Source organism: Carassius gibelio, chromosome A4, assembly GCF_023724105.1.
Source record: "Carassius gibelio isolate Cgi1373 ecotype wild population from Czech Republic chromosome A4, carGib1.2-hapl.c, whole genome shotgun sequence".
Taxonomy (NCBI): domain Eukaryota; kingdom Metazoa; phylum Chordata; class Actinopteri; order Cypriniformes; family Cyprinidae; genus Carassius; species Carassius gibelio.
The window spans coordinates 25,647,252-25,672,868 of record NC_068374.1 but is presented as its reverse complement, the minus strand read 5'-3'; the positions used below and the strand labels follow the sequence as shown (position 1 = coordinate 25,672,868).

Here is a 25,617-nt window from a genome sequence, read left to right as displayed (position 1 = left end):
ACTGTATTAAACCAAACCCCGATGTAGCATTTTACGATGTTAAGTCATCCTTAGCGTGGTAAAAGTGATTAAATACTTTAATCAAGAGCCCTAGTAATAATATTTGTAATATTATAAATTCACTTCTTGAACAATTTGAGTATTTATGCTGTTTAGATGCACTGCTAGTTGTCTATCGCAGAAAAGAAAAGAGTCTGGGCATAATAAAGGCTTTGTTTGTTGTGGAAACACAATATGTCAAAAAGCCGCACAGTGCTATTATAAAAAGTGCAGAATGTGAATGAAAATATAATACAAAGAATAAATCTTAAGTGAAAGGAATAGTTCAAGAGCATTGAATCTTTTACCTTATGGCTTCCACACTATACTTACCCAGGAAATTCCACAGAAGACAATGGGAATGCTCATATTACCAGTTTAAAAGACAATACAAAAAAGAACATTGTAACAATGATGGAAAGTGCTGTAATCTTGTGCATTTTAATTGGTTGGTTAACAGTAAATACAGTCCATAGGTTGGTAATGACCTCTTGCCAGGTTCTTGACAGGCTTTAATCAGGTGTAATGTGCTGCATTGATGCAGCTAATAACTGTATTAGCCATGTATACTCTTAAAGGAGTGATCTCAAGATGCCGTATCCACATCTGAGGTGCTAGATCAGGGGTGCATGGACATCTACCTTCCTAAAAAGTTCCGCTCCAACCCAGATCAAACACAACTGAGACAGCTAATTATGATCCTCAGAAGCACTTGATAAGGGTTGGATCTGAACTCCTCCTGGAACAGGATTGGTTGTGCTAGATGATCATTTTAATGCACAGACTAACCTTTGACTTCTAGTTTGCAGTCCACCTGAGCCTCTCCGAGGTCATTGATAGCCTTGCAGGTGTAAACACCTCCGTCAAACGGGCTGGGCTTGCGGATCTCAAGCGTACACACACCCTGGTTGCTGAACATGCGGTAACGTGGGTCGTCTATGATGGTCATCTTGTTTTTCATCCAGAGTACCTTAGGCTGTGAGCAGTAATGGAATATAGTATGAGAAAACGGGAAACTACAGACAACATTACTGGTGAAGAGGAACCAAAGTAACGTCAATCCATCAAACACGTGGAGTGAGAACTGCTACTCTTCTCACATGTGCTGGTGACAGTAGAGAATTGAATGACAGAAAGACAATATGATCCAGTGTGTCTATGCTCAAAGATTATAACCAGCAGGTGCTGTTAAGCCCACTGAGACACTCGCAGGTCAGGCCACAAAGAGCTAAATACAGGTGTAAAGCCATGAGCACATGGTTGGAGCCTAGCAGAATCAAAGACTTTCTCAGAGCTTGAAAGAAAGAGAGCGGTATGCATTAGAACCTTATGTAGGCCGATAGGTTTTCATGGGTTCACTGATATTCATGCATGTGTTTTTTTTAATATACGTCTTTTTAATTCTCGTTTATCAGATCTTTTAGAATTGAGTTTCTTTGACCCTGTTTATATCTGGTATTATCATCTGTTTAAATTAACCTCACTAAATATAGATTTAAACAAGGTCCAAATTTTTTTGTGATCTGATTACTCAAATTCTTTTCAGAGGTCGTCAGAAACGTATGTGAGCATGTTGCATTTTAACGCTGGTTCATACATCCTAATGTGTGTGTGAAAGACTGCTTCGTCAAATGTCAATCAATAAATACATTAACACAAAAACATTAATAATAAGAATAACTAAGTACTGAGTTTTTTTAACAGGAATATCTACATCTTACAATATTCAAACAGAAAACTAAAAACTTAAATTATAATATTTCTAAATAGGTAGTGTAGATCATGTGAAGCATCCATATATTGTGTTTAATATTGGTCCACAACTGGCATTTTTGGCAGAATTGTAATTCAAGCTGAATTTTGTTGTGCTTAACAGGAGATGAGGTGTAAACAGGGCCATGTCTTGTGATCCAAATTGAACTGTGCTTTAATAATGGTTGAAATATGTAAAACATGCAACATGGACTTACCTGTCAGAGCAGGAGCCAGAAAAAAACATTAGGCAAAAGAAGACTTTTGAGTGTCCTGTACAGCACTTACCCGAGGATTGGCACGCACGCTGCAGTTCAGGGTGGCGTTGTACCCAGCGATGGCAAAGGTGTTGATAAGCGGCTGGGTGAAAGCGGGCGGCTCGGTGAAGTCACGGTCATTATACTCTGGGATTTTCAGGTGCATGCCTGATTGAGAGTGAGAGGAAGAGCGAGAGGAAGAGGAGGAGGAGGAGGAAGAGTGAGAGGGGAAGGGAGAGAGGGACTTTGCATGATACGAGCCGAGAGCTGTATCATGGGGGAATTTCCCTTATGTGATGAGGAAGAGACAATATTTATCATCAGCACTGGCAAAGCATGACACACACAGTCTGTTAAAGATATAATCTGCACTTGGTTATTGTCACTCCTGTAATTTTGGCTAATAAACAAATCTTTGTGTTTGTAGCATACAGCATAGGGAGAGTATATGTAGACATATCAGGGAGAATTATCAAGCTACTATGCTATTATGAAGCTACTACAAATGGCAGATCATACCTTTAACATTCCAGTAAAGCCGAAACTCAGACTTTACACCAGGGGTGCGCGATCCTGCCCAAACCCCAAACCTTGATTAGCCTTGATTACTTCATATGCTAAACTCTGAAGGAACATGTCCCACTTTCAATCAAGTACATAAGAGTAGAGTTCATGTTTCCCAACCAGTGTTACTTTAGCATTATTTATAAACTATTAAAGTTTTTATTAATGTTTTGAATTATTTTTTATTTTAGTTTAGTTTTTATAATTCCTTTATTAAATTTGATTTTAATTCTGCTTCGTTTCAATCAAATTCTTATTATGTAGTTTTAGTTTTATTTAATAACAAAACTGGTACCAAATCATAGTATGTTAAACTGTTCCAACATGTCTGTTGGATTCTGAACTGTGCATTTGTGCTAAAATAGCCAATATTCTCCACCACACTTTGCACAAGTTGTACAGAACAATGTGAGGAATTTTTATGTTAAGTGAGGATTTAAGGCTGTGAATTTAGCTGCTTTCATACAAGTGGTATGCAGCAAGAGGGCCTGTGATATCAAGCAACATACATACATTTAGTGTGGATTATACGTTTTCAGACTGGGACAAAGCCTCCATCTCGAGCAGCAGGACTGAACAACCCTTCTTTAAACCAGTCCAAGGACAAGCATTTCAATTAAAATCCTGACTTAATATATAAAGACACACAAAGCAGGATGTTGATTAGTAAATTAGTATTAATTAATACATCAGCCCTCAGGTAAAAATGATATAAAAACCCCTGCAATTTCTTAGATAATAATAATATTAATAAAAATGCAGTTCCACATCAGCCAGGCTTAAATAAGATTAATAATTTAGGATTAAGAATGTTAATTAAAACTGCTCAAAGCACCACTAGAAGGATTGTTTTAATTTCCATTATTTCATTTGGCAGACAGTTTTTTCCAAATTAACTTAAAGGGATTGTTCACCCAAAAATGGAAGTTCTGTCGTTAATTACTCACCCTCATGTCATTCCAAACCAATAAGACCTTTGTTCATCTTCGGAACACAAATTAAGGTATTTGTGATGAAATCTGAGAGCTTTCTGACACTGCATAGAGAGCAACGCAACTGAAATGTTCAAAGCCAAAGCCAGAAATGTAAGATGGCCATGAACCGAGAGATAAATGTTCAAGGTCAGAACGCCGGCTCCTGTGTGAGCAGCCCCACAAACATGCGTCGTAGTACTCTCATGAACACATGTCGATGACTGACACAGAAGAGAACAAATTGTTTAATAAATGTTCTTTTTGTTTTCTTCGCGCACAAAAAATAACCTCGTAGCTTCTTAACATTACGATTGATTGAACCAGTGATGTCACATTGACTATTTTAACAATGTCCTTGCTATCTTTCTGAGCCTTGAATGTGTCAGTTTACGTTGCTGTCTATGCATGGTCAGAAAGCTCTTGGATTTCATCAAAATATCTTTGTGTTCCAAAGATGATCAAAGGTCTTACAGATTTGGAACGACATGAGGGTGAGTAATTAATGACAGAATTTTCATTTTTGGGTGGTTAATTTATTTTACTGTGGTTTGTTTTGTTTTGACATTGTGAACACCATACCAGCTATAGAAATGCAGAAACACTCCCTTCAGTAGTCCCGCCCCTTAAATTACACCATTGGTCGAGGTTGGAAGACGGCAAGGTTTCTGATTGGCTTAAATGCACAGACTCTATTTTGCTGTTTATCTCACTGTCATAGCTCAATTCTCAAGACATCCGGACATTTTTTTAAGTGGTATTCCATTAAACAAAACAAACAAACAAAAAAACCTTACTGCACCATTGAAAATGATTTAGACAAGCTGTTAATTTACTGAGGAGTAGAGTGGAGCAGAGCCTTACCTTCTTTCATGATCAGAGCACTGTTTTTAGTGACGGTGGCACTTTCACTTAAGCCCACCATGTTCTCAGAGTAAATCCTGAAGTAATACTCGTTACCCACCACCAGATCTGAGACTGTGATGCAGGTACGATGGTAGTGCTCTATACATGTGTACCACTCCTGTGTAACACACACACACACACGTTTTTTATCCTTTTAAAACTTAAAATATTATTATTATTTTTACAAAAAATGTCTATACTGTATAAACCATATAGGAAAGAAACAAATCACTAATAAAATAAAAATGATATATGTTTGAAATCAGTTTTAAATATGAGCATCATAGAAGTACAGTGAAGAGACAAAAGTTTTCTTTAGACCATTGTCTTTTTATCTGCTTTCTGGATGGTGTAGCCTATTATGGGTGCATTGCCGTTGTCTTTGGGTGGGTTCCAGTCCAGTGCTACATTATTCCCCCAGACTTCTTCGATCTTTACTGCCTGTGGTGGGCCTGGAAGATCTGGGAAAGACAGCAAAAGAAAATGTTCAACGGTGCTTCGATGGAGAACATGGAGGGCTTAGCTCCGCATCATATATTTCTCTGAACTATATTTTAAATATGTTTTTTTATTAATAATCTGTATTTTAGCATTATTATCAATAAAGCACAATACATTCAGCATATATATATATCTATATATCTATATCTCTCTCTCTCTCTATATATATATATATATATATATATATATATATATATATATATAGATAGATAGATATAGATAGATATATATAGATATAGACTTATATGTATTAATAGCATTTTTCTTAACTAACCAACTATCTGGATGTCCAGCGTGGCCGTGTCGATATGATTCTCCACTTGTACGCTCAGTTCATATTTCCCAGAGTGCTTGCGCTCAGCCTTGCGGATGAACATGATGCTGTCACAATCTGAGTTGCGAATGCTGACCGTTTTGTCAATCGGCTGACCCTCTTTCAACCAGTTGACTTTTGGCCTCGGTTTACCCTAAAAAGACAAAAGACATTTTAGAAGTTCTCTTTTGGGACCAAAAGGAGAGGACTTCGTTAAGCTTGGGGTTTGTTATCATGATCTCTTGGCTCACCACGAATGGCACGACGAGGTTGACGACTTCGCCAACCTTTCGAATGTATGTCTGCTTCAAGTGTCGAGGTATGCGAATCTTAGGAGGCTCTGCCAAAGAAGCAATAGAGCATTACTATACCCAGAACTGGCTTAAAATGTCTTTATGTCCCTAAATTATAATGAATCTGATTTCTATATGCTGTAAGTTTTAATTAACTAGTAAAATATGGCAGTAGGCTCTCACCAATAACCTCTTTGACCAGTATGGAGTGTTGGGTTGTGCGTGGTGGACTGGCCCCAGCAGCATTTATGGCCTTGACACGCACTAAGATCTTGGCCTCCACTGGCAGACCGGTTATAGTGTACCTCGTTTTTTCCACCAGCTCTTTATTAGCAAGTATCCATTCGTCAGCTGTAAAAAAAAACGCAAAAGCACAAAATAGCAAAATAGGTTTGAACACCCACCAGTGGAGAACCACTTATGCAAAGCAAGCAGTATATGCTTTTAGTCTTACTTCCTTCAATGCAGTATTCAATTTGGTAGCCATCAAGTCCAGCAGCACCGATGGTGTCTGGGGGTCTCCACTTCATGGTCACTGTGGTATCTGTGACGTCATCCACCACCAGCACTGTTGGTTCACTGGTCACAGCTATTGAATGTATTTATTGAAAGTAGTAAGTTATGTTGCTGAATATGTTTAGTTATATTATAAGTTCATTTACGAAGTATAAAACATAATTTGTTGTAAAATAACTAGTGTAAAAATATTTTATTAATGCATCCTTATTATTTCCTGTTTTTATTTTTCTCTGATTACTTTGGATAAATGTTGTAATAAATCTAATCTTTGCATAATTTGTTCTAAAATCTCTGAATGTGTTAAGCCAATATTCTTGCAATTGTTTTCTTTAACTGCAATATATATTTACATCCAATATTTTCCAATAATTTGTTCCAAATCCATAAAAATAAATATATAGTTCAATGTTCTTTTTTATTTTTTTTTTGGTAACCATTCCTTTAACTCCTTTAAAATGATGGCCACATGTGTACCCCGAAACACAAACAAATGTAAGAGAGGATCTCTCATATCTCACTGGTATGTGGTGAATTTCACAAGGGTTTGTCATTAGAACCTTCTGTTCTCATGCAACTCTTCAAGTCTAAGCTGTGACTGAAGCAGGGACTGTCTGATCTCATAACATAATAATCCGCAGATGATTTGGCAGCCATTATAAAGTCATACTCGGTGTCTTCTAAATCTCAGGTCTGCCCTGTGGAGGTCATAGACCGACACCAATGTTTTGGATGCTGGTGTAAGCACAGCAACACCTGTTGCTATAGGTGACATTTAACTCTTGAGTTGAAAAAAAAGGGAAAGAAAAATGAAAATGCAAGCATCAAAACAATGCCTTACTGTACTGCACCGCAACTGCTCCCCCGTATTGCATCACAACACCCCCCACTCCCCCTTAATGTCACCTGTTGCATTGAAACCCATCTCTGCAGTGTCTTAGACTCGCTTAATTGGATATGCTTAAGTGATCATTCTGTCTGTGTTATGTTACATTATAGAGACAGTACTCATTACATAACTAATTTGAAGAGACACAAAATCCCATTGTGGCATCGTGAGAGGGTGTGTCGTAGAGGGAAGCTATGTGCCATCTAGTTAGCAGGAGTAGGGGAATAAAAACCAATTTCCCAAACCTGTGGCTTGATCTCGGCCTGGACTTGATTTGTGAATCAGCCCACACTTTGGTGATACCCTACCTCTCACGATGGCACACCATTGATAACACAGATGGGCCACTCGTGTACTCACCCAGGGGAATGAAAGGTTTGGAGGGCTCACTGGGTTTGGAGACGCCGATAGCGTTAACCGCAAAGATCCGCACCTCGTATGGCACCCCTTCAATCATCTTTTTGGGCTCAAAGGTGGTCTCTTTGCAAAGGTCGAAGTTCAGCCTCATCCACCGAGAGCTCTGTTTCTTCTTTCGCTCAATGAAATACCCTGTGATATATCAACAGAAGCATGAATTAACTTGTAACTGTAGTGTAATGAGATCGTCATTTGAAATCAAATCCTAAAGTTAACAAGCTTCCAAAATATCAGTATGATGCTGTTTTTATGCACAGTAGTTGATTTACCAAGGATGGGGGAACCACCATCATAGCGTGGCGGCTCCCATGTCATAGTGCACCAATCTCCACCCACATCAGTAACCAGAGGAGCCTCAGGGGGATCTGGGACATCTAGATAAAAACAAAATAGGATGCAATTTACAATGCCATCACCCAAACAAACATGTTCCCTTGGAGAGAGATGCCTTACCTACAACTTTGATTTTTACACTAGCTGTGTCCTCTCCAGCTTCGTTCTGAAGGACGATCTTGTAGTTTCCGGTATCTTCTCTTTCTGCGCTATCAATAGTGAGGCAGGTGTGGTCTGGAAATGTCTCTGCACGCATCCGACTTCCTGAATCAAGGATGACCTGAAAAAAAAAAAAACATGAGCTCAGTTCAATCCAGGTGTTTCTGGTTATTTCTTTTTTTTTCATATTTTCATACTCTGCTCTACTCACCCGTTCTCCCTTCATCCACACAACTCTGGGTGCTGGTTCTCCACTAATGGGGATCTCCAGCCGGAGTTTGTTTCCAGCCACAATGGTCACTGTGTTATCCTGGGCATTCAGTGCCTCTAAATGCACCCTAGGTGGATCTGCAAAGTTGATCCAAATAGCATGCTTTCAGAGAGTTTAGTAGCATAAATTATGATAAGTTCACTTTTGGATTGTTGCTGTACCTATGATGTGCACTTTGGCAGACAGCGTCTGCGTGTATCCCTCAGGAACAAAGGTATAATCACCGGCATCATGAATAGTGGTGCTCTCAATGTCAAGGTTATGATTCCTGTAAGTTGAAAAGAAGGAACAACCACAGAAAAAAAAAATATATATATATATATATATATATATTTAATTGCAATCAAATTTTCTCACATTTCTGAGTTGCGAGATATAAACATGGAATTCTGAAAAGAAAAGTCTTAATTATATTCGTATAATTGTATTATTGAGATACAATCTCACGATTATTGTGAGAGATGTTGCAATGAACATTTTTATTTTAATTTGATATATGTATGTTTATGTGCAGTATACTGTATGAGTGAATGAGCAGATGTGATTGGGATTGGTTTAATACTGAATGAGTAAGTTGGCGTACTTGGCTCGGTGCATAATGCTGATGCGTTCACTAGACTGGACCAGCTGGCCGTTCTTGTACCAACGGCCCGGGATGTTTCCAGGGTAAATCTCACAGTTTAATTTAAGAGGTTGCCCCAACAACACTGTTGCACTCTGTAGATCCATTAAAATCTTCAAAGGCTTCACTGGATAATCAAGCATAGGTAACAGGGAACAAAAGAAAAAGACAAAAATGAATAAATAGCAGAGAAAGGAGTGAAACAAATGTTTTTGTTTTTGATTCAAATAGCTTTAGAAAGTTCCTAAAGACAATCATCACTCTCTAAAAACAATATTATCTTACATTCAACTTGAACGTGAGCTTCAGTGGTGCCCCCGGTGGCCATCAGGGAGTAGGTGCCAGTGTCATCCTTTGTGGCATCGTCAATGATCAGCCAGTGTTTGGTCCCCTCGGATTTCACGCGGTACCGTGAACGCACCCCTGTGGGGACCTCCACCCCATTCTTCATCCTGTACCAGACAGTCAGCAAAGAGATGAAGCTTTTTTGTCATTACGCTTTGCGTATCAAACACAAAATTGGGTATTAAACACCTAAAATCTCCATTAAACAAACCATCTAACTTTGGCTCCTTCCTCAGACACCTCACACTCCAGTTCAATTCTCTCGTTCACTGTGGTTTTTACGGGCTCCAGCTTTTTCACTATGTTCACAGGCAGTTCTACATAAGAGGACCAAAGGAGAAACGAGAGTGCATGATCAAATCATTGGCAGGCAGTGTTCGGGGAAGTGGTTATAAAACAATGAGTGTTTATCCGTTCTGTCACTTTTTTAAGGTTGAAATCATTGGCTGGAAAGAGAGACGCACCTTTCACAAACAGTTCAGTGGTGGACTTCTCTTCTCCTGCGGTGACTGAGTAGGCAGCATCATCGTTTATCTGACAGTTGTTAATTACCATTATCCGTTGAGTGCCTTTGTGCTCAAAGATATACCTGCACAGTCAATTCAATAGTTAAGGAAAGTTAAGGCCATTTTTACTTTACATCTTTAATTTAACATTAGTTGGATTCATTCATTCATTCATTCAGTCTTGATTGATTGATCATGTCTTATTTATTCATTCATTTATTGGTTTATTTATTCTGTCTTAATTGATTGCTTCTTTTATTTATTCCTGTTTTTATTCGGTCTTTCATTTATTGACTTCTTTATTAATTAATTAATTCATTCTTATTCATTCAGTCTTTCATTTATTGATTGCTTCAATGCATTCCTTTAGTCATTCGTTCTTCCTCATTTAATTCAATCAGTCATTCCTTTGTTTATTGATTTATTCATTCATTAATTTATTCTGTCTTTTACTTATACTTTCATCCAGTCTTATTTAATGATTTCTTTATGGAATTAATTTCTTCATTCATAATTTCTTTAGGAAAATTAGGAAATTATTTATATTGTACAGAAGTTAATTCTGGTGCTTTAATCTGATTCTAATTTGATCATAAATACACAAAATAACTTCATACTGATAAGTTGTGTGTGCTGATATCAGTAACATACTTGCTTGTGTGATTGCTGAATTATAGTTTTGTTATTGCCATTCCATTCAACATACGTAATATACATACAACATAGTTTAACACTTTATTTTAAGGTGTCCTTGTTACATGTACTTACTATTATAATGACAATAAATTATGCTTAATTACATGCAAGTTACCCTAAGCCAAACCCTAATCTTAAACCTAACCATATAGTAAGTACTTGTAGTAAATGTACTGTATAATTACACTGTAACAAGGACACCTTAAAATAAAGTGTAACCCAACATGGCACTGAAAGCCTCAGAACAGATGTATACAGCAGAAATGAGATCACTCCTTTGGTTTAGACATACAAGACTGTCCTGAGGACTGGCTGACTTACTTCCTATTACTTTATGGTGAACAGAGGAGCCAGCACAGCCGGTGCAGAGAATGGAGAAGGTGGAAGTGGAGTGAATGGCAGACAGGTGGAATCACCATTGCATAACAGACAGAAAGGATAGATAGACATCATGCCTAGATCAAACAGGGCTGGAAGAGCTATTAGTGCTACAGTTACTGTTTATAGAAGGAGGGGGAGAGAGAGAGAGAATAGCTGAAAGAAGAGAAAGAGAGAGTCGTCCAAACAGCAGGGAATACTGGGATAGACATCATTGAAGATAAGCAACCAGAAAGCTGCACCGATCACCCAAATGGCTTTAATTTAGTTGCTCCGTACAACCACGAGAATAAAAAAAAAAAAAAAAAAAAAAAAAAAAAAAAACTATTATTATAAAAACTATACACTTGTGCTCATTTACTTCTTGCAGCATTTGTAAAATGTTTAGTATAAAAAAAGAAAGATAAAATCTTACAAATAAGATAACAGAAATGTTGTTTTCCTTTTTTTGTAGCACTTGAATACACCTTACAAAATTATACTTTGTTATGAAAAATATAAAAAAAATTAAATGTATTATAATAATGAAATATGAAAAAAAAAACATTACCATAACATTTTTCGTCATATCATTAATGATCAATATATGCATTTAATGTACACATATCAGGCAGCTTTTGCAACTCTATTAAAGTCCTGTGAAGGTGGAGGTGCCTTTTTCTTGAACAGTTTGCTGTTGTTAATTACTCATCGTACACTACATTTAAAACTTCAAATGTAGCTCAAGAGTTTCACATTGGCCTTCAATCACGTAACATCCTTTAAACATTTCTGGACGTTATCAAGGCACAGAGTAATGCTTAAAGAACGTTGCGTGTTTGCCGGGTATGAAATGCTGATGGTTCACTTGTGTGTGTTCCATGTGTTTGCTGCAAACAGAGTCATTTCTGTGTCCTTTGTGACCAGCAAGCCAAAGAACACAATAAATGAAGGGTTTAAGCAGCTTGGTGTCTATGGAAGGATTCACATGAACATGTTCCTGAATGTATAAAAAAACATGTAAGAATAGGAGGTGACATACTTTGGAGTAGGGCGGATCTCTTGTCCATTCTTGTACCATTTTAACTCCACAGTCGGGTCAGCAAGATCCACGATTAACCGGATCTTTCCACCTTTGTCCACCTGATATGCAGGTTCCAGCCTCTTGGAAAATGCTGCAGTGGAAATTTAAAGTAATAGTATGCCAAAATAAAATAAATAAATAAAAATGTACTGATAATGTACTCACCCTCAGGCCATCAGAGATGTAGAAAAGTTTTTTCTTCATTAGAATAGACTTGGAGAAATTTAGCATCACATCACTTGCTCACAAAAGGATCCTTTGCAGTGAATGGGTGCCATCAGAATGGGAGTCCAAACAGCTGATAAAAACATCACAATAATCCACAAGTAATCCACATGACTTCAGTCCATCAATTAACATCTTGTGAAGTGAAAAGCTATGTGTTCATAATAAATTAAGGATTAGGGCATTTTTAACTCCAATAACACTGCTCCAGTGAAAAAGTTTTAAGAAATTGCTCAGAGAAAAATATGCAGAGATCAAGCTACTGTAAGATCAAGAAACCAAAACGGCGCATAACAAATATTTTGGTAAATCTGATGTGAGAGGTATTCGTATTTTTGTAAACGGTGCTTAATCTGTGCATATTTTTCTCCTGATACAGAATGAGTTAAGGTTAAAATGCCATGATGTTTCGCACAAGTGCACAGCTTTTCGCTTCACAAGATGTTAACTGATGGACTGGCATCATGTAGATTATTTTGATATTTCTATCAGGTGTGTGGACTCTCATTCCGACGGCACCCATTCACTGCAGAAGATCCACTGGTGAGCATGTGACATAATGCTGAATTTCTCCCAATCTGTTCCGATTATAAGAAGAAAACTAACCTACAGTTTGGATTGCCCGAGAGTGATTTTCAGCAAATTTGCAGATGCATAACAGTGTTTCAACTAAAGAATTTGACATTGCATGTGAACTGAATACTGCACATTTATGAAACAAAGTAAACATCCAATAGAGTTGAAATCAGCACCTTCACTCTTTTTCTCCTCTTTCTTGGTTTTCTTCAGTCTTTTCAGCAGGCCTCTGAGATCGGTGATGCCATACGTAAAAGCGATCTTCTCATATTCATCAGGTCGGGCATTTTTCAAAATCTCCCACACATCCACCTCAGGAACTTCCTCTTGTTTGTGCTCCCTGACGTCACAGAACAGTAAGACAGTAAGAGGTCAGAGGTCATGGCTAGGGCTCTTCACCATGTGTTGAGGAACCAGATCGCTGTGAAGGGATGCTCATGGGCTTTAATATGAGAATGATGGATGTTCCACTATTATCCTACTTATTTCTAGTTCCTCAAGACATGTCACACAAAGAGATGGGCTGGATAACCTGCCTATGCTATAGGAAACCTGTTACAGGGAGAGGTGCCGCTCTAGTTTTTAGCTACACAGTGGTTCACATGATCAAGGAAGGGATGGTACTGTGTTTATGACTGGAGACAAGAATGTAGTGAGGAGCTACAATACTACTTTTCAGTTTCACTATATGATTGGAAAAGATAAGGTCAGTAAAAGGGGGAGAACATTGTGTTATCATGTGGTTAACACATGATCGGGCTCATGATGGATCTACAGACTAAAATCATTTACTAAAAGAGAAGTGTGACATTTGTTTCAGTGTATTATGATGTCATTCATATTAGGATGATTTATAACTTGGGCTGTCAATGTAAAATGTATTTAGTACAGGTCTCAACATGTGTTTTTAAAGGTTTTGACTGTTTATATATATATATATATATATATATATATATATATATATATATATATATATACAGTATATATATATATATATATATATATATATATATATATATATATACAGTATATATATATATATATATATATATATATATATATACAGTATATATATATATATATATATATATATATATATATATATAGTTATAACTTAACATATAATTTAATTAATTTTGGTTTATTATCATATTAATTATCATTGAATTTTTCATTGATCTACAACCTTAATTATAATTCTTAATTCATTAATAGTAATCTGTTGACTCTGTCTTGTAGCTTAAACTTTACCCATCTCTTTGCAGGAGTCCTATCTAGACACATCCAACGATTTAGTTGGTTTCTTTTATATTAGGGTTAGAAGTCAGGGTTAATTATTAGGAGTGAATATTGTTATGCATGATCACAGTCGTTAAAAGTGATCGGGGTGTGAGAGGGTTAAATTAGTCATCATCCATTTTTGTCATTCAGCCCTCTTCTTACCCAGACATTTCCCTGAATGTCCAGAGGTAACATTATTATTTTCATGTTTTAATGTGCGTTTCAAATCTGTAGTTGCTCAGGCAAGTATTAAGAACACTGAGAGTTTGCAGTTGCAGTTGTGTGTCTCGTTCTCGAGTATAAATCAAGATTACATTAACAAAAGTAGCGATAACACTATTTCACAGCTTCATGTAGAAGTGTTCCATCAACAACTCGTAAATGAGTGGAAAATGTTCCCTTTCCATCCGGTTCTGAATTTGAAAGGGCTGTTTCCATCATTTCGGAGCATTGCTGAATCTTTTATGAATGCTGTCTTTAAATAAAGTGTTACCGGACTACAGTAGGCCAACACTCTTGCTTCTACAGTTCCTGTTCAGGTCATGCTCGGGAAGCTAAAGGATTATATTACTTACCAGTGATAACGTCTAATCGTTTAATTACCTACGATACTAACCTGCCTTGTCTGAAAGCGTAGGGAAGAAAAAAAAAAGAGACAAGCCAGCATAATTTTCTAACTTTTTTCTCAATTATGCAGGGGTTTAGCTTCTGTTATTTAGCTAACAACAGAAAACTAAAACAAAACCTCATGAAAAAAAATGCTACTAGAAGCAAAACTTAAAAAATAAGGATGTGTAAATGAAGATACTGTGTGGGAATCCAGTATTTCCTTCATGTTGGCAACAAAATCCACTTGTTGATACAGTCTTATTTATATGCCCAAATGTATATTAATAATAATAATGATAACGGCACATAAATATTGTTTTCAACATTACAGGATGGCTAAATATTTTAAGGGAAGGAGTAGTTGCCTTGTTGCAATAAATAACATAAAGAAAGCATTTATTTTAAGAGTGCAAAAAGATACTGTTGGATCAACAGTGTTAAATAAAGTCTAAAAAGAAGACAACCCTGTCAGGGCTTAAAAAAAAGGACAAAAATAAGGAAGAATTGGTTCCGTTTGGGGAACAGACTGGAGTTCTCACCTATGTTTGAGAAGCCCACTAAAGTCAAGCTCGCCTGCATCGTCTTGGCCATCAGTGCTGTTGTTCACAAGAGATTAATGGAAACTGAATCAGAAGAGTCACAAACATCAGAATAAAACAATGCTAAAAGAACAACGCAAGAGCCTGCAATCTCTGCATCCAAACGAATGTAGAATTGAGGTGTACACAAGAACCTTTCGCTTGGAAGCCGTGTGCAAAAGCACTGGCGTTGGGCGAACTGATTTGTGCACAAGCTACCAAGGGTGATCCTAGTGGTCTCATGACTGATTCTCCCAGAAGTACTTTGGGAGAACAGTATGAGCTTGGATGGTTTGCGTTGCTTTCTGACACATTGTTGGGGTGGAAATTCCCCGTGCAAGCATTGGCCTTTGAACAGTTCAACACATTGGTTTGGTCGACGGGTTGATTTGATGGTAAATATTTTTGACCAAGTGGTTAACTGAGAACTTTCTGGTCATCCAGTCCTTCAGCAAACCATGTTTATGTGCATCGGTTTGTTGAGGATTACTGGAACAGAAGTCCGGTTTGAATTCATTAAACATTCACAGAGAAGGTCTTCTGGCTTTTTAATGCGACATTTATGCTGGAAATTTATATTTTAAGATATTCCAAGTCAAGTGTGATTTACTTTTAATTCTGAATGATATCGTAACATATAATTTATATATTTCTGATATAAATAAATTATATATCATGATATAATTGATACATTCCACCCCCCCAAAAAAACCCTGCTTGATAAAACCCAGAATTTAGAAATGATCTAATAGCATATTATAATTTTATTATGCTTATTATGTTGTTTTCTTTTTAATTACTAAAAACTTGGTTTTATTTTGTTCTGCCATTTTCTTCTGAACATTGCTGTACACTTCTCTTCATAAAAATAATTTTCAGGAGGATGGTTCCCCCTTTACCTTCTTTTGAAAGCTGAACGGATATCAATGTTTAGAGAACCTTCTGGGATTTCTGGAGGGAAAAAACAGCAGAAATAGAAATAGAGAGAAAATTAAATACAGTAAATGGATAACATGTACACTACCATTAAAAAGTTTGAGTTCAGCAAGATTTATTTTATTTTATGTTTTTGGAGACTGCATGCATTTGATTCAAAATAAATTAAATCACTAATGTTGTGACATATTATTACAAATAACTGTATGAATATTTTTTCAAAATGTAATTTATTCATGTGATGCAAAGCTCTTTTCGGCATCATTACTTCAGTCTTCAGTGACACATGATCTGTCAGAAATCGTTCTAATTTTGCTGATTTGCTGCTCAAGAAACGTCTTCTGAAATATTTAGTAACTTTATAATATGAAGTCTTAACTGTCACATTTGATCAGTGTAACTGAAAAACATACTGACCCCAGACTTTTGAATAGTAGTATTGGTGTCTGTGTTTGTCATGTTGAGTCAGAAAACAAACCTTTGACCTCCAAGTCAAAAGAGCAGCTATCAAATTTGTCTTTGTAGGTGACCTCACATCTGTAATTCCCTGCATAGTTCTCCTTTGCCTTAATAATGTGCATCTCAAAGGTGTGAATCTACAGCAAAGGGAAAATCAATGCCTAACATTGCTAGAAGAACAGGAAAGTTGTGAAAATGCATCTGTACAATACACTGTTTGAGTGGGATCACCTTGGTAAAGCGATCGAACGATTCTTTAAGCTGCAGATGCTTCCCCGTCTTGCTAGCCAGATCCATCCACTTTCCTTTGAACCACTTTATGGTTGGTTTACGAAGCAAGTCTTTGGCCTCCACCTTAGCAACGAAGGTGATGTCTCCACCTGCCGAACAACATTATAATAAATGTTTGAGGTTTTGGAATGTTGTGAGAGGTGTGAATAAGAGCCTAAACAAAATGAACAAAAAAAAAAAAACATTATAAAGCTACGATTACTAACCTACATTGATGGATCCACTTTGTGGCTGTTCAATCAACAGAGTCGAGAGTGGCGGAGTCTCAGTTTGTTTGTCGGTCTCGTCTGAAGGATGTCCGTCCCCCAGAGACCACACTGAACGATTAGGAGAAAGAACACACTTACTTGCACTCGTACATTTTTATTAACTTTATAATAACTTTCATTGTTATTCCCATATTATATATTACTTAATAGATACAGTGGGTATAGAAAAAAAAGAAAAAAAATCACATTATGTTGCTTTGCATGCTGAAATGAAGATGGATACAGTTTTTGTTTTATCCAACTGTATTTGCTCAGTGCAACTTATAACATCCACATGATTGTTTATGACTTATAACATCCACAGACTTCCAAATGTTATCAGCTGTTCTCATTTTGATGAGCTCAGCATGAAAATAGCTTTCCTGGAGCATTTTTTAAGTCTTTGGTAGTGCAACTGAAGCAAACAATCAACTATATGTTGCAAGACACTGTCAAGAGATAAAGGTGTGGACAGGCACAAGTCAGGAGATGGATGGCAAAAAAATTCTAAGCTTTTATCAATGGGGCTAGAAACACAGTGAAGTCTGTTAATAAGAAGCGGAAGCTGTTTGGTTCAACACAGACCTTCCCTTGATAGGGACATCTCTGCAGACTGGATTAAAGAGCCAGAGGAAACTGATCAGGCGACCAAGAGGCCTACAGCAACTCTGAAGCAGTTGCAAGATTTTAACACGAAGAGTGGTCATCGTGTGCATGTGTCAACAATATCACATATTCTCCATAAATGTGACTTTATGTGAGGGTTGCAAGAAGGAAGCATAGATATAATATCCTGTTTCTCTGCAGTAGGGACTGGAGCATTTGTCAAGATAGAGGGAAAATGGATGTGGAAAAATACTGTCTGATTCTTGAGGAAAATCTGCTGCCCTCGGCCAGAAAGTTGTCATTGGGAAGAAGGTTTACCTTCCAACATGACATTGACTCAAACCACACAGCACAATTGAGCACACAGTGATTAAAGCACAAAAAATGTGAATCTTTCACTTGCATTTTGTTGCACTTAGTACAGCTGAATAAAACAAAAAAACTGTGTCCGTCTTAATTTCAGGCTGCAAAGCAAAAACAATTGACTATTTTAAAGGGGGTGATTATTTTCCTTAATTATACTAGTTAGAGCACATTACAATATGAATATATCTAAATGTATACTTAGAATAATATGCATAACATTTAATGAAAGCTATTGCAGAATGTTTAAGTCCATATATCTTCCCTTCATCCAATGGCCTTAACTGACACACACACACACACTCAACAACTCAACAAACACACTGTGACACATTATCATCACACATTGCTGCCAAAAAGCAACATGGAAAGCATAAAGACACTGAACAATGACCTTTAAGTGGGAAAAGAGAGAATCGTTTAACATAAGTCATCATCAAAATCATTTCGGAAAATATTCAAATTGCTCGATGAGATTTCACTGATGATTTTAGTCAATGATGAGATTAAACCTTTCCTAAATTAAATCTAAACTGTGCCATTCATTTTCCCATGGAGTGTGAAAAGGCAGATGATCTCCAAAACATGGTGTTTGGGATCATTACACCACTCTGGCCAAATGTACCCATGTGCCGGTTCCATTTGGCTGTCAATTGTGGGAAATTTAGGCACTATAGAAAGCGTTTTATGACTAGAAATAGTCCTACTGCAGCCTGTGTTTCTGGCTTCTAGGGATCAGTTAAAGCATCTACTGTAGTTACCAGAGTTACCTGAGTCTTTCCTCCCGCCGGTTGACTCAGGGTCGCTATCATCTAAATAGAGACAGAGAGAAATTTACAGCATATTATAAGAAATATTACTGTAAAGTCCGTTGCGGCCAACACACTGTAACACACAATGGCACAAATAAAACATGAACAGAAAGCAGGAACAGATTGTTAATGGCACTCTATTTAGGGAAATGTGACATGATGGTTGCATCATTCCATACATGTTCAGTTGTCTTTCCAGGAAACATTGTGCTTGATTGTGATCAGAATATTACTATATACTGTTAGCCTATTTTTGAATTACTTAAAAATTTCAAGGATGTTTCTCTTTAAAATGAATTAAATATGATAAATAAATGTTATATTATTCTAACAACTATTATAATGTTATAGCAATGCCAGTGTCATAAAATTATGTTTTATAGTGACATAATAGGGGGCATTAATTAATAAAAGACTCTTACTAGTATGGTCAATAGAAAGTTTCTTGGGAGTGCTGCCATCCTCTGTGAAAGAAAGCAAAATATTGTTTATTATGAGTATCTGTTTTTGCCAAGTGGAGGGATGTTTATCGGCCTAAAAATGTAATGATGAAAAGTTCAATTTAATAAAACATGGCATATTTTGATTAATTTGCATCCCTTTCCTTTCTATTTCCTTTTCCTCTTAATTTTACATTTTATTTTAATACATGTAAAACATCATTAGAACATTGTATTAAATGCAAAAGCATGAATTATGCGTTTCTGTACAAGCATTATGTGTATAAATACTGCATACACATCAGATGTCTTCTGCATCTCTTCCTTTATATTTATATATATATATATGATTATATATTATATAAAGGGTCCAAATGCTTGTATGAATCCGGCTAAAATCGCAAACCTTAAGTGTATGTGTTTTTGCACATATGTTCCTTTGCAAGTTTCAACTAGAGCTGTAAATATACCTTTTTAATTCAAACTTTAGCTGGGTTTATTCATATATTCTTATACCTTGTGAAGTATTTGCTTTATTTTGAATTTCGAACGCTCACCTGACATTTTTTAGAACAATAGCATTAGTAAAGAAGTGTAAAGAGTGATTTGATGAGGATGGGTCATCATGGTTACCAACCTGCTGGAGGTGGAGGTGATGGGGTGCTGGCGGTGATATCACCATCTTTATCTGAAATAAAGGTGTGATTGACACATACACCAACCTGTCACTGAACTCCATTTCCAGCTGTAGACCAAAACTCAGCATGCATGCATGAACTTTAAATTCAACATGAACCCCCTTCCAAGTAAAATTCAGAATGCTGGGAATGATGTTTGCTTGGACAAGTATGACAGTGACTTTGATGTGGCTGTGTATACGTGAGTGAGGATGAAGTGCGATAAGAGTGCGTTTTGCAAGACAGAAGCGATATGTGTACAACCACATGCTTATCTGATGGCCCGCCTGGCTGTGAAGCAACACACATGTTGATGAAAGGAAGTGTGAGGTTATATCATGGCTTGCCGGTGAAACCCATGAGCACTATTTTGCGATGCACAGAGAAATGCAATGCTTCAGTTATCGCAGAAGATTCATTTTGTTGCTATATGAACATATTCAGCAACTTTATGCGGCCTGAATGTCTATACTCGAATACTTAACAGATCCACATTATTAAAGCTTCAGAGAAAACACATATACATACATCTCCACACAAAACACACACTGACTTATATACTTCTATATCCTCCTTTGTCATACAATACCTTTTTTAGGGGTAGCTATTGTCTCAGCAGACTTCTTCATTGAAGGTGCTGATCAGTATAAATTCAAATGTTAGTGGACACACAAATACAAATAGACTACTTATAAACTAGATTATAACATCTTAGTCGACTTTTCTTACTCTTTTGGACTTGCTCCGGGATTTACATCACACACATGCATGCTAGAGGTCAAATATCTCACAGGCACTGTCAGTACAGAGCTTTAAAGACTACAACATTTGCATCATAAAATTGTAAAAAGAAAGGAAGACTTTCCTGTACAGGTTAAAGTGAAAGAAACATTTGAGCTTTGGATGGTAGTGAGAGAAACACTGGGGTCAAAACATGTGGTGCCGTTAAAACATTACAGATCTAGATCAGTTATTAGATGATTAGACAAGTTAGACAAGTTGAACACATCTGAAGGGTTCAACAAAACTAAATATTAGGGGTGTACAAGTACGTGTATTCGTACTGTTTCGGTACAGGTCTTTCGGTAAGGTGCACATGTGTACCGAATGACCAAATGCAATATTTTGTGCGCTGAACATAGGTACATTTTTGTGTTTCCAAACTAACATATTAACTGGCGTAAGTCTCCGCGTTCAGCGCAAATCCCGCCCTGCAGCTGATTCTAAGGCCGGTGACACACTGGATGCGTGGCATGAGCGTGGCGTTTCTGCTGTGTGTCAGTTGCATGATGGCTGCTTTGCGTTTTCTGTGTCTTTACACACCAGAATCGTGCCTGACGCGGCACTGGCGCGCTGCTGCTACTGTAGGTGACATAGAGGGAGACCGCCGACAGACCAGGATCTTGTGTTCACGACAACAATATCTATACTTCATGTTGAGCGTAAATATAAAGCCTACTGATAAAGGACACCGTCAACAGTATTGACGGCAAAATAGACTATGTTTGTCGAAGGTTTTCAAAAGACATCACGCGAGTGTGAACATCACTAAAACTAGGAAAAAAACGATTGTAATTCAAACGCAGCTCCCGTCGGCATTTAAACAGACCTTTGCTCTTAATTCCGATCGGTCCAACGCAATAGCGAAATCTGAGCAGGTCTAAAAACTGAAACTGTTGATGCTGCAACTTTACACTTCGGAAAATGTATATATATTTTTTAAATATGAGCAGGCCTACAAGCTGGGATTGGTAGTGCTGCACTGTAATCATTGTTATTTATATTTTTCATTATATTTTATTATATCATATTGGTTTGAGACTGAGAGTATTTTATTTAGTGGAGAACTTTGCAGCAGTATTTTATTTCTTATTCTTTTTTAATTTTATATATATTTTATTAAAATGTATTTAAAAAAAAAGTGTATAGTTAATGAACAACCTGCAGTTTGATGTTTGCATTTCTTTCCCTTACTGTACCGAAAATGAACCGAACCGTGACTTTAAAACTGAGGTACTTACCGAACTGTGATTTTTGCGTACCGTTACACCCCTACTAAATATGATGGTTACTGATGCTAGTTATTGATGCTTCTGTTGATATCAATTTTGTCCTTATTTCAGCTTTGTCGGCTCCACATGTACTTGACCCAAACTTGCAGGTGTTGGGGAGAAAATAACTAAGCAGTCTTACTTTAATACATATTTTAGTACTTAAGTACTTTATATTTTACTTAAAAAGGTTAAAATGGAGAATAAGGTCACATGACCAGATGAATACCACTCATCTCAATAGCCTCAAAAAACTGAGTGCGCCTTGAAATACTCAACATTTTTTTAAAATCAGTGTTTTTATGTTGTTGCTGTTCATTAGTTCATTGTAATGTCCTTTAACTTATCTGTGGCTTGTAGCTTTGCAAACTAGTTTTAAAATAGCTTCCCCAACACTGACAAGTTGTTATTGGGTTTTATTCCTAGCAATACTCACCGGGAACTTTTGAAGTGCTGGGTTGCTCGTCTTTTACCTCAGTCACCTTGATACGCTTCTCAGCCTGTGTTGGCTCTGGTTCATTGTGCCCGTTTTCTACAGACTTTGGGTTCATGACCTCACCCTCTACTGGCTCAGTCACCACAATTACAGGTTGTGGCTGAGGGGCCTTGGCAGCAGGTATGGGCATTGCTGCCTCTGGTTCTGTGATTTTCACTCTGGCATCTGTGTCTTTGGATGCCACTTTAGCCTCTGTACAGCAAACACAGCCAGGCTAGAGCAGCAAGACTTCAGGCAGCCATCTTCAGCCCAGATGCTTACACATGCACACACTCACATAGATGTAGACTGACTAATGGTCAAAGTGCATTACAAAAATGTGCCAACTTTGGATGTGTGGTTTATTATACATATTTATTTAGAATGAATCTTCTGGAATTTTTCAAGTTCATTTGAATACGGTTAAGTGACCAAAACAGATCTCGTCACTGTACATCTATGAAACTGTAAATCCCAAAAGAAGCAAAGTACAGCAGGCTGTGCAAGCATCTACTTGTGCAGTATTCAAAATTATATGAATTATTCTCATGCACAAAATGTCTAAAGTTGTTTAAGTATATGCTTAATATAAAGTAAAATAATATATAAATAATAATGTATTATAATATAAAATAAAATAATATATAAATAATAATGTATTATACATTTATTAATCTGCATTGTATTCAATAACTAGTAAATTCTCATGCATCAATTACAAATGGATTACAAATAGTGTACATTTATTTTAAAATATGTACGTTAATGATACAAAAGTATAATATAATTTTAAATATCCATATATTTGTGCACAACAACTACAGTAAATAATGAGAATGAATTATTCTCCTCGTATTTTAAGTATAGTGTGTGTGTGTGTATATATATATATATATATATATATATATATATATATATATATATATATATATATATATATATATATATATATATATATATATATTTAAAATACATACTTTAACAATAAAAATATGATTTAATATATAAATACCATCAATTGAAATGTTTCAAACATCCATATATTTCAACAGAACAGCTATAATTCTCTTGCAAAAAAGTTTTATATATATGTTAATTGAATGTGTATTTTTATCTCAAATATGCTTTATAGTAAAATATATACTTATGAATAAAAATATAATTTTAATGTTATGTTATACATTTAAATGTTTTGTACATATATTTGTACATAACCACTATCAGTTTTAATTTTGCATTTCTACAACTTTATTTTGAAAGCACAATAAACAGTTGATGACTGCACAGATGTCTTTCTGTGGTTGTTTTTTGCTTCTTTTCATATACTATACCTTTTTATCGACCCTCTCCATGTGCATATGTGCATTTGCACAAAAAAAAATCTAAAATCCTGCCATCCATAAACTAGTATAGGCATTAGGACACATGCAGATGTGGGGCATTCATCTGTGTCAGTGTGAACCCTTAAAAAGCCCACTGTGTGTGTATGTGTGTATCTGTGTGTGTGTTTACTGTGGTTTGTACAATAGTAGGTTCTCTGCTGATTTACCTGAACTGTTGTGGGAACAAAGTGAGAATTTGGTGGAAATCACAGTGGAACAAACACAAACACTCTCACACACATGAGGTAAGAGTGCCATGGGTGAAACTGAGATGTGAATGAAACCCAAAGGAAGTGGAATAAAAGTGTGTGTGTGTGTGTGTGTGTGTGTTGGGGGGGGGGGGGGGGGGGGTACATGGTTGAACACCTACCTTTCGGTGTCACCACAAACGAATTCTCAGATGGGGCGTCACCAGAGTCTGGGGCAACTTTCTCTGAGTATGTGACAGACATAGCGGAGGAATGCAAGTGCCTCTTTCAAAGCATGAACCGTCAGCAACACATGCATGCACACACACACATATGCTAAAGGACAAGAGACAATACAATATACTCACTCACAGACACTTATATACAGAGCACATTTATACACCGATATAAAAAATTTTTATCACATGCACTCACAAACACACAGTGGTCCTCGTCCATAAAACACAAGCAAAAGAAACTTCTGCTTGTCTTTCATAAAAGAAGTCCACTATCAGGACAGAAGTGGTGATACCCTTGTGATAGGAAATCTTAGCCAGAAAGCTCTGCAAAGCCAGAAGCTCTACAAGCCAAAAATCATTCTAGAACCTCTGATGAGAAGTTATCAGCACATTGGTAACACAGGCCTTAAATGTCCTCTGAATTAACAACTCATGATCAGCTGCACAGAATACAGGGCGATTCAGATCATTTGGCTGATATCTGAAATAACAGCGATACTCATCTGGTGAGTGCTGCACATTTGTGCTGCAGTGCTCACCATGTTTGCACACACCGCTTATGGCCTTATTGAATGCTTTGTTGCTTAAAGCAAAAATTGTGTCACACAAAACATCAACGTCAGTACTTCCAGCGTCAGACATACACTCAATCTCAGAACTCAATCAGCCGGTGGTTTATACGTACAGTATCAGCTCAGTTTGTTATATCGCTCTCTCGTCGCAAACATACTGTAACATTACTACTTTAACAGCTTGCATCCCTTTCCAGACACTCGTTTTGAGAATCAAAACTACTAAACAGAATCATAAATGCCTTTTAATAACCTAAGTATTAATTAAATGGTAAGTATAAATGCGCGGTCACATTTACACATCATTTGGCAAAAAAATCCATTCATTTCAGAACTTGATGTGGAATTTCTCTAGAGGGCGAAATATTTCTCTATGCAGATTTCGCAGCGGAATAATTGAAACTGCTTGTTTGACCATAACCTCTGTTTAAACTGTGCTTCATACATCGCTACACTATTTACAGTATTGACATTACTTACGATAAAGTCACTACGTTCCCTTGACAATATACCGCTTCACTCATTAATTGATGCCATATTGTAACTCAAAGCTACTAGCAAACAAGGTTTTCTTAAGAAATTCAACACTCACCTTCAGGTTGGCCATCATCTGTCAGGAAAAAAGAAAAACGGCTCCATGAGGTTTCCTTCTTTTTTTCTTTTCTTTTTTAACTAGGCTTTTATATATATATATATATATATATATATATATATATATATATATATATATATATATATATATATATATGTATGTGTGTGTGTGTGTGTGTGTGTGTGTGTGTGTGTACACTTGATGTCTAAATGTCTAAATGACTTCA

At 36.6% G+C, this 25,617-nt stretch overlaps 1 protein-coding gene across 10 annotated transcripts in view; it reads right to left on the bottom strand.

Annotated features, from left to right (window-relative positions):
- LOC127974724 (myosin-binding protein C, slow-type-like) overlaps window positions 1-25,617 on the bottom strand; it is a 34,345-nt gene that overhangs the window by 2,930 nt on the left and 5,798 nt on the right. Inside the window, exons 2-31 of one of the 10 annotated variants that reach the window (XM_052578208.1) lie at window positions 25,392-25,409; window positions 24,171-24,233; window positions 22,380-22,631; window positions 19,853-19,903; window positions 19,198-19,239; window positions 18,734-18,775; window positions 16,953-17,063; window positions 16,687-16,835; window positions 16,475-16,592; window positions 15,960-16,011; window positions 15,022-15,078; window positions 12,769-12,932; window positions 11,750-11,882; window positions 9,613-9,737; window positions 9,360-9,465; window positions 9,089-9,255; window positions 8,765-8,930; window positions 8,343-8,449; window positions 8,122-8,258; window positions 7,872-8,031; window positions 7,688-7,792; window positions 7,362-7,550; window positions 6,051-6,185; window positions 5,780-5,947; window positions 5,555-5,643; window positions 5,265-5,457; window positions 4,811-4,950; window positions 4,448-4,607; window positions 2,080-2,336; window positions 829-1,015 (exon numbers count right to left, since the gene is read on the bottom strand). In XM_052578208.1, coding sequence (XP_052434168.1) covers window positions 829-1,015; window positions 2,080-2,336; window positions 4,448-4,607; window positions 4,811-4,950; window positions 5,265-5,457; window positions 5,555-5,643; window positions 5,780-5,947; window positions 6,051-6,185; window positions 7,362-7,550; window positions 7,688-7,792; window positions 7,872-8,031; window positions 8,122-8,258; window positions 8,343-8,449; window positions 8,765-8,930; window positions 9,089-9,255; window positions 9,360-9,465; window positions 9,613-9,737; window positions 11,750-11,882; window positions 12,769-12,932; window positions 15,022-15,078; window positions 15,960-16,011; window positions 16,475-16,592; window positions 16,687-16,835; window positions 16,953-17,063; window positions 18,734-18,775; window positions 19,198-19,239; window positions 19,853-19,903; window positions 22,380-22,631; window positions 24,171-24,233; window positions 25,392-25,409 — 3,843 coding nt within the window. Of the gene's footprint in view, window positions 1-828; window positions 1,016-2,079; window positions 2,337-4,447; window positions 4,608-4,810; window positions 4,951-5,264; window positions 5,458-5,554; window positions 5,644-5,779; window positions 5,948-6,050; window positions 6,186-7,361; window positions 7,551-7,687; window positions 7,793-7,871; window positions 8,032-8,121; window positions 8,259-8,342; window positions 8,450-8,764; window positions 8,931-9,088; window positions 9,256-9,359; window positions 9,466-9,612; window positions 9,738-11,749; window positions 11,883-12,768; window positions 12,933-15,021; window positions 15,079-15,959; window positions 16,012-16,474; window positions 16,593-16,686; window positions 16,836-16,952; window positions 17,064-18,724; window positions 18,776-19,197; window positions 19,240-19,852; window positions 19,904-22,379; window positions 22,632-24,170; window positions 24,234-25,391; window positions 25,410-25,617 lie in introns of all 10 variants that reach the window. The other 9 variants (XM_052578218.1, XM_052578226.1, XM_052578236.1 and 6 more) reach the window with 9 other exon arrangements.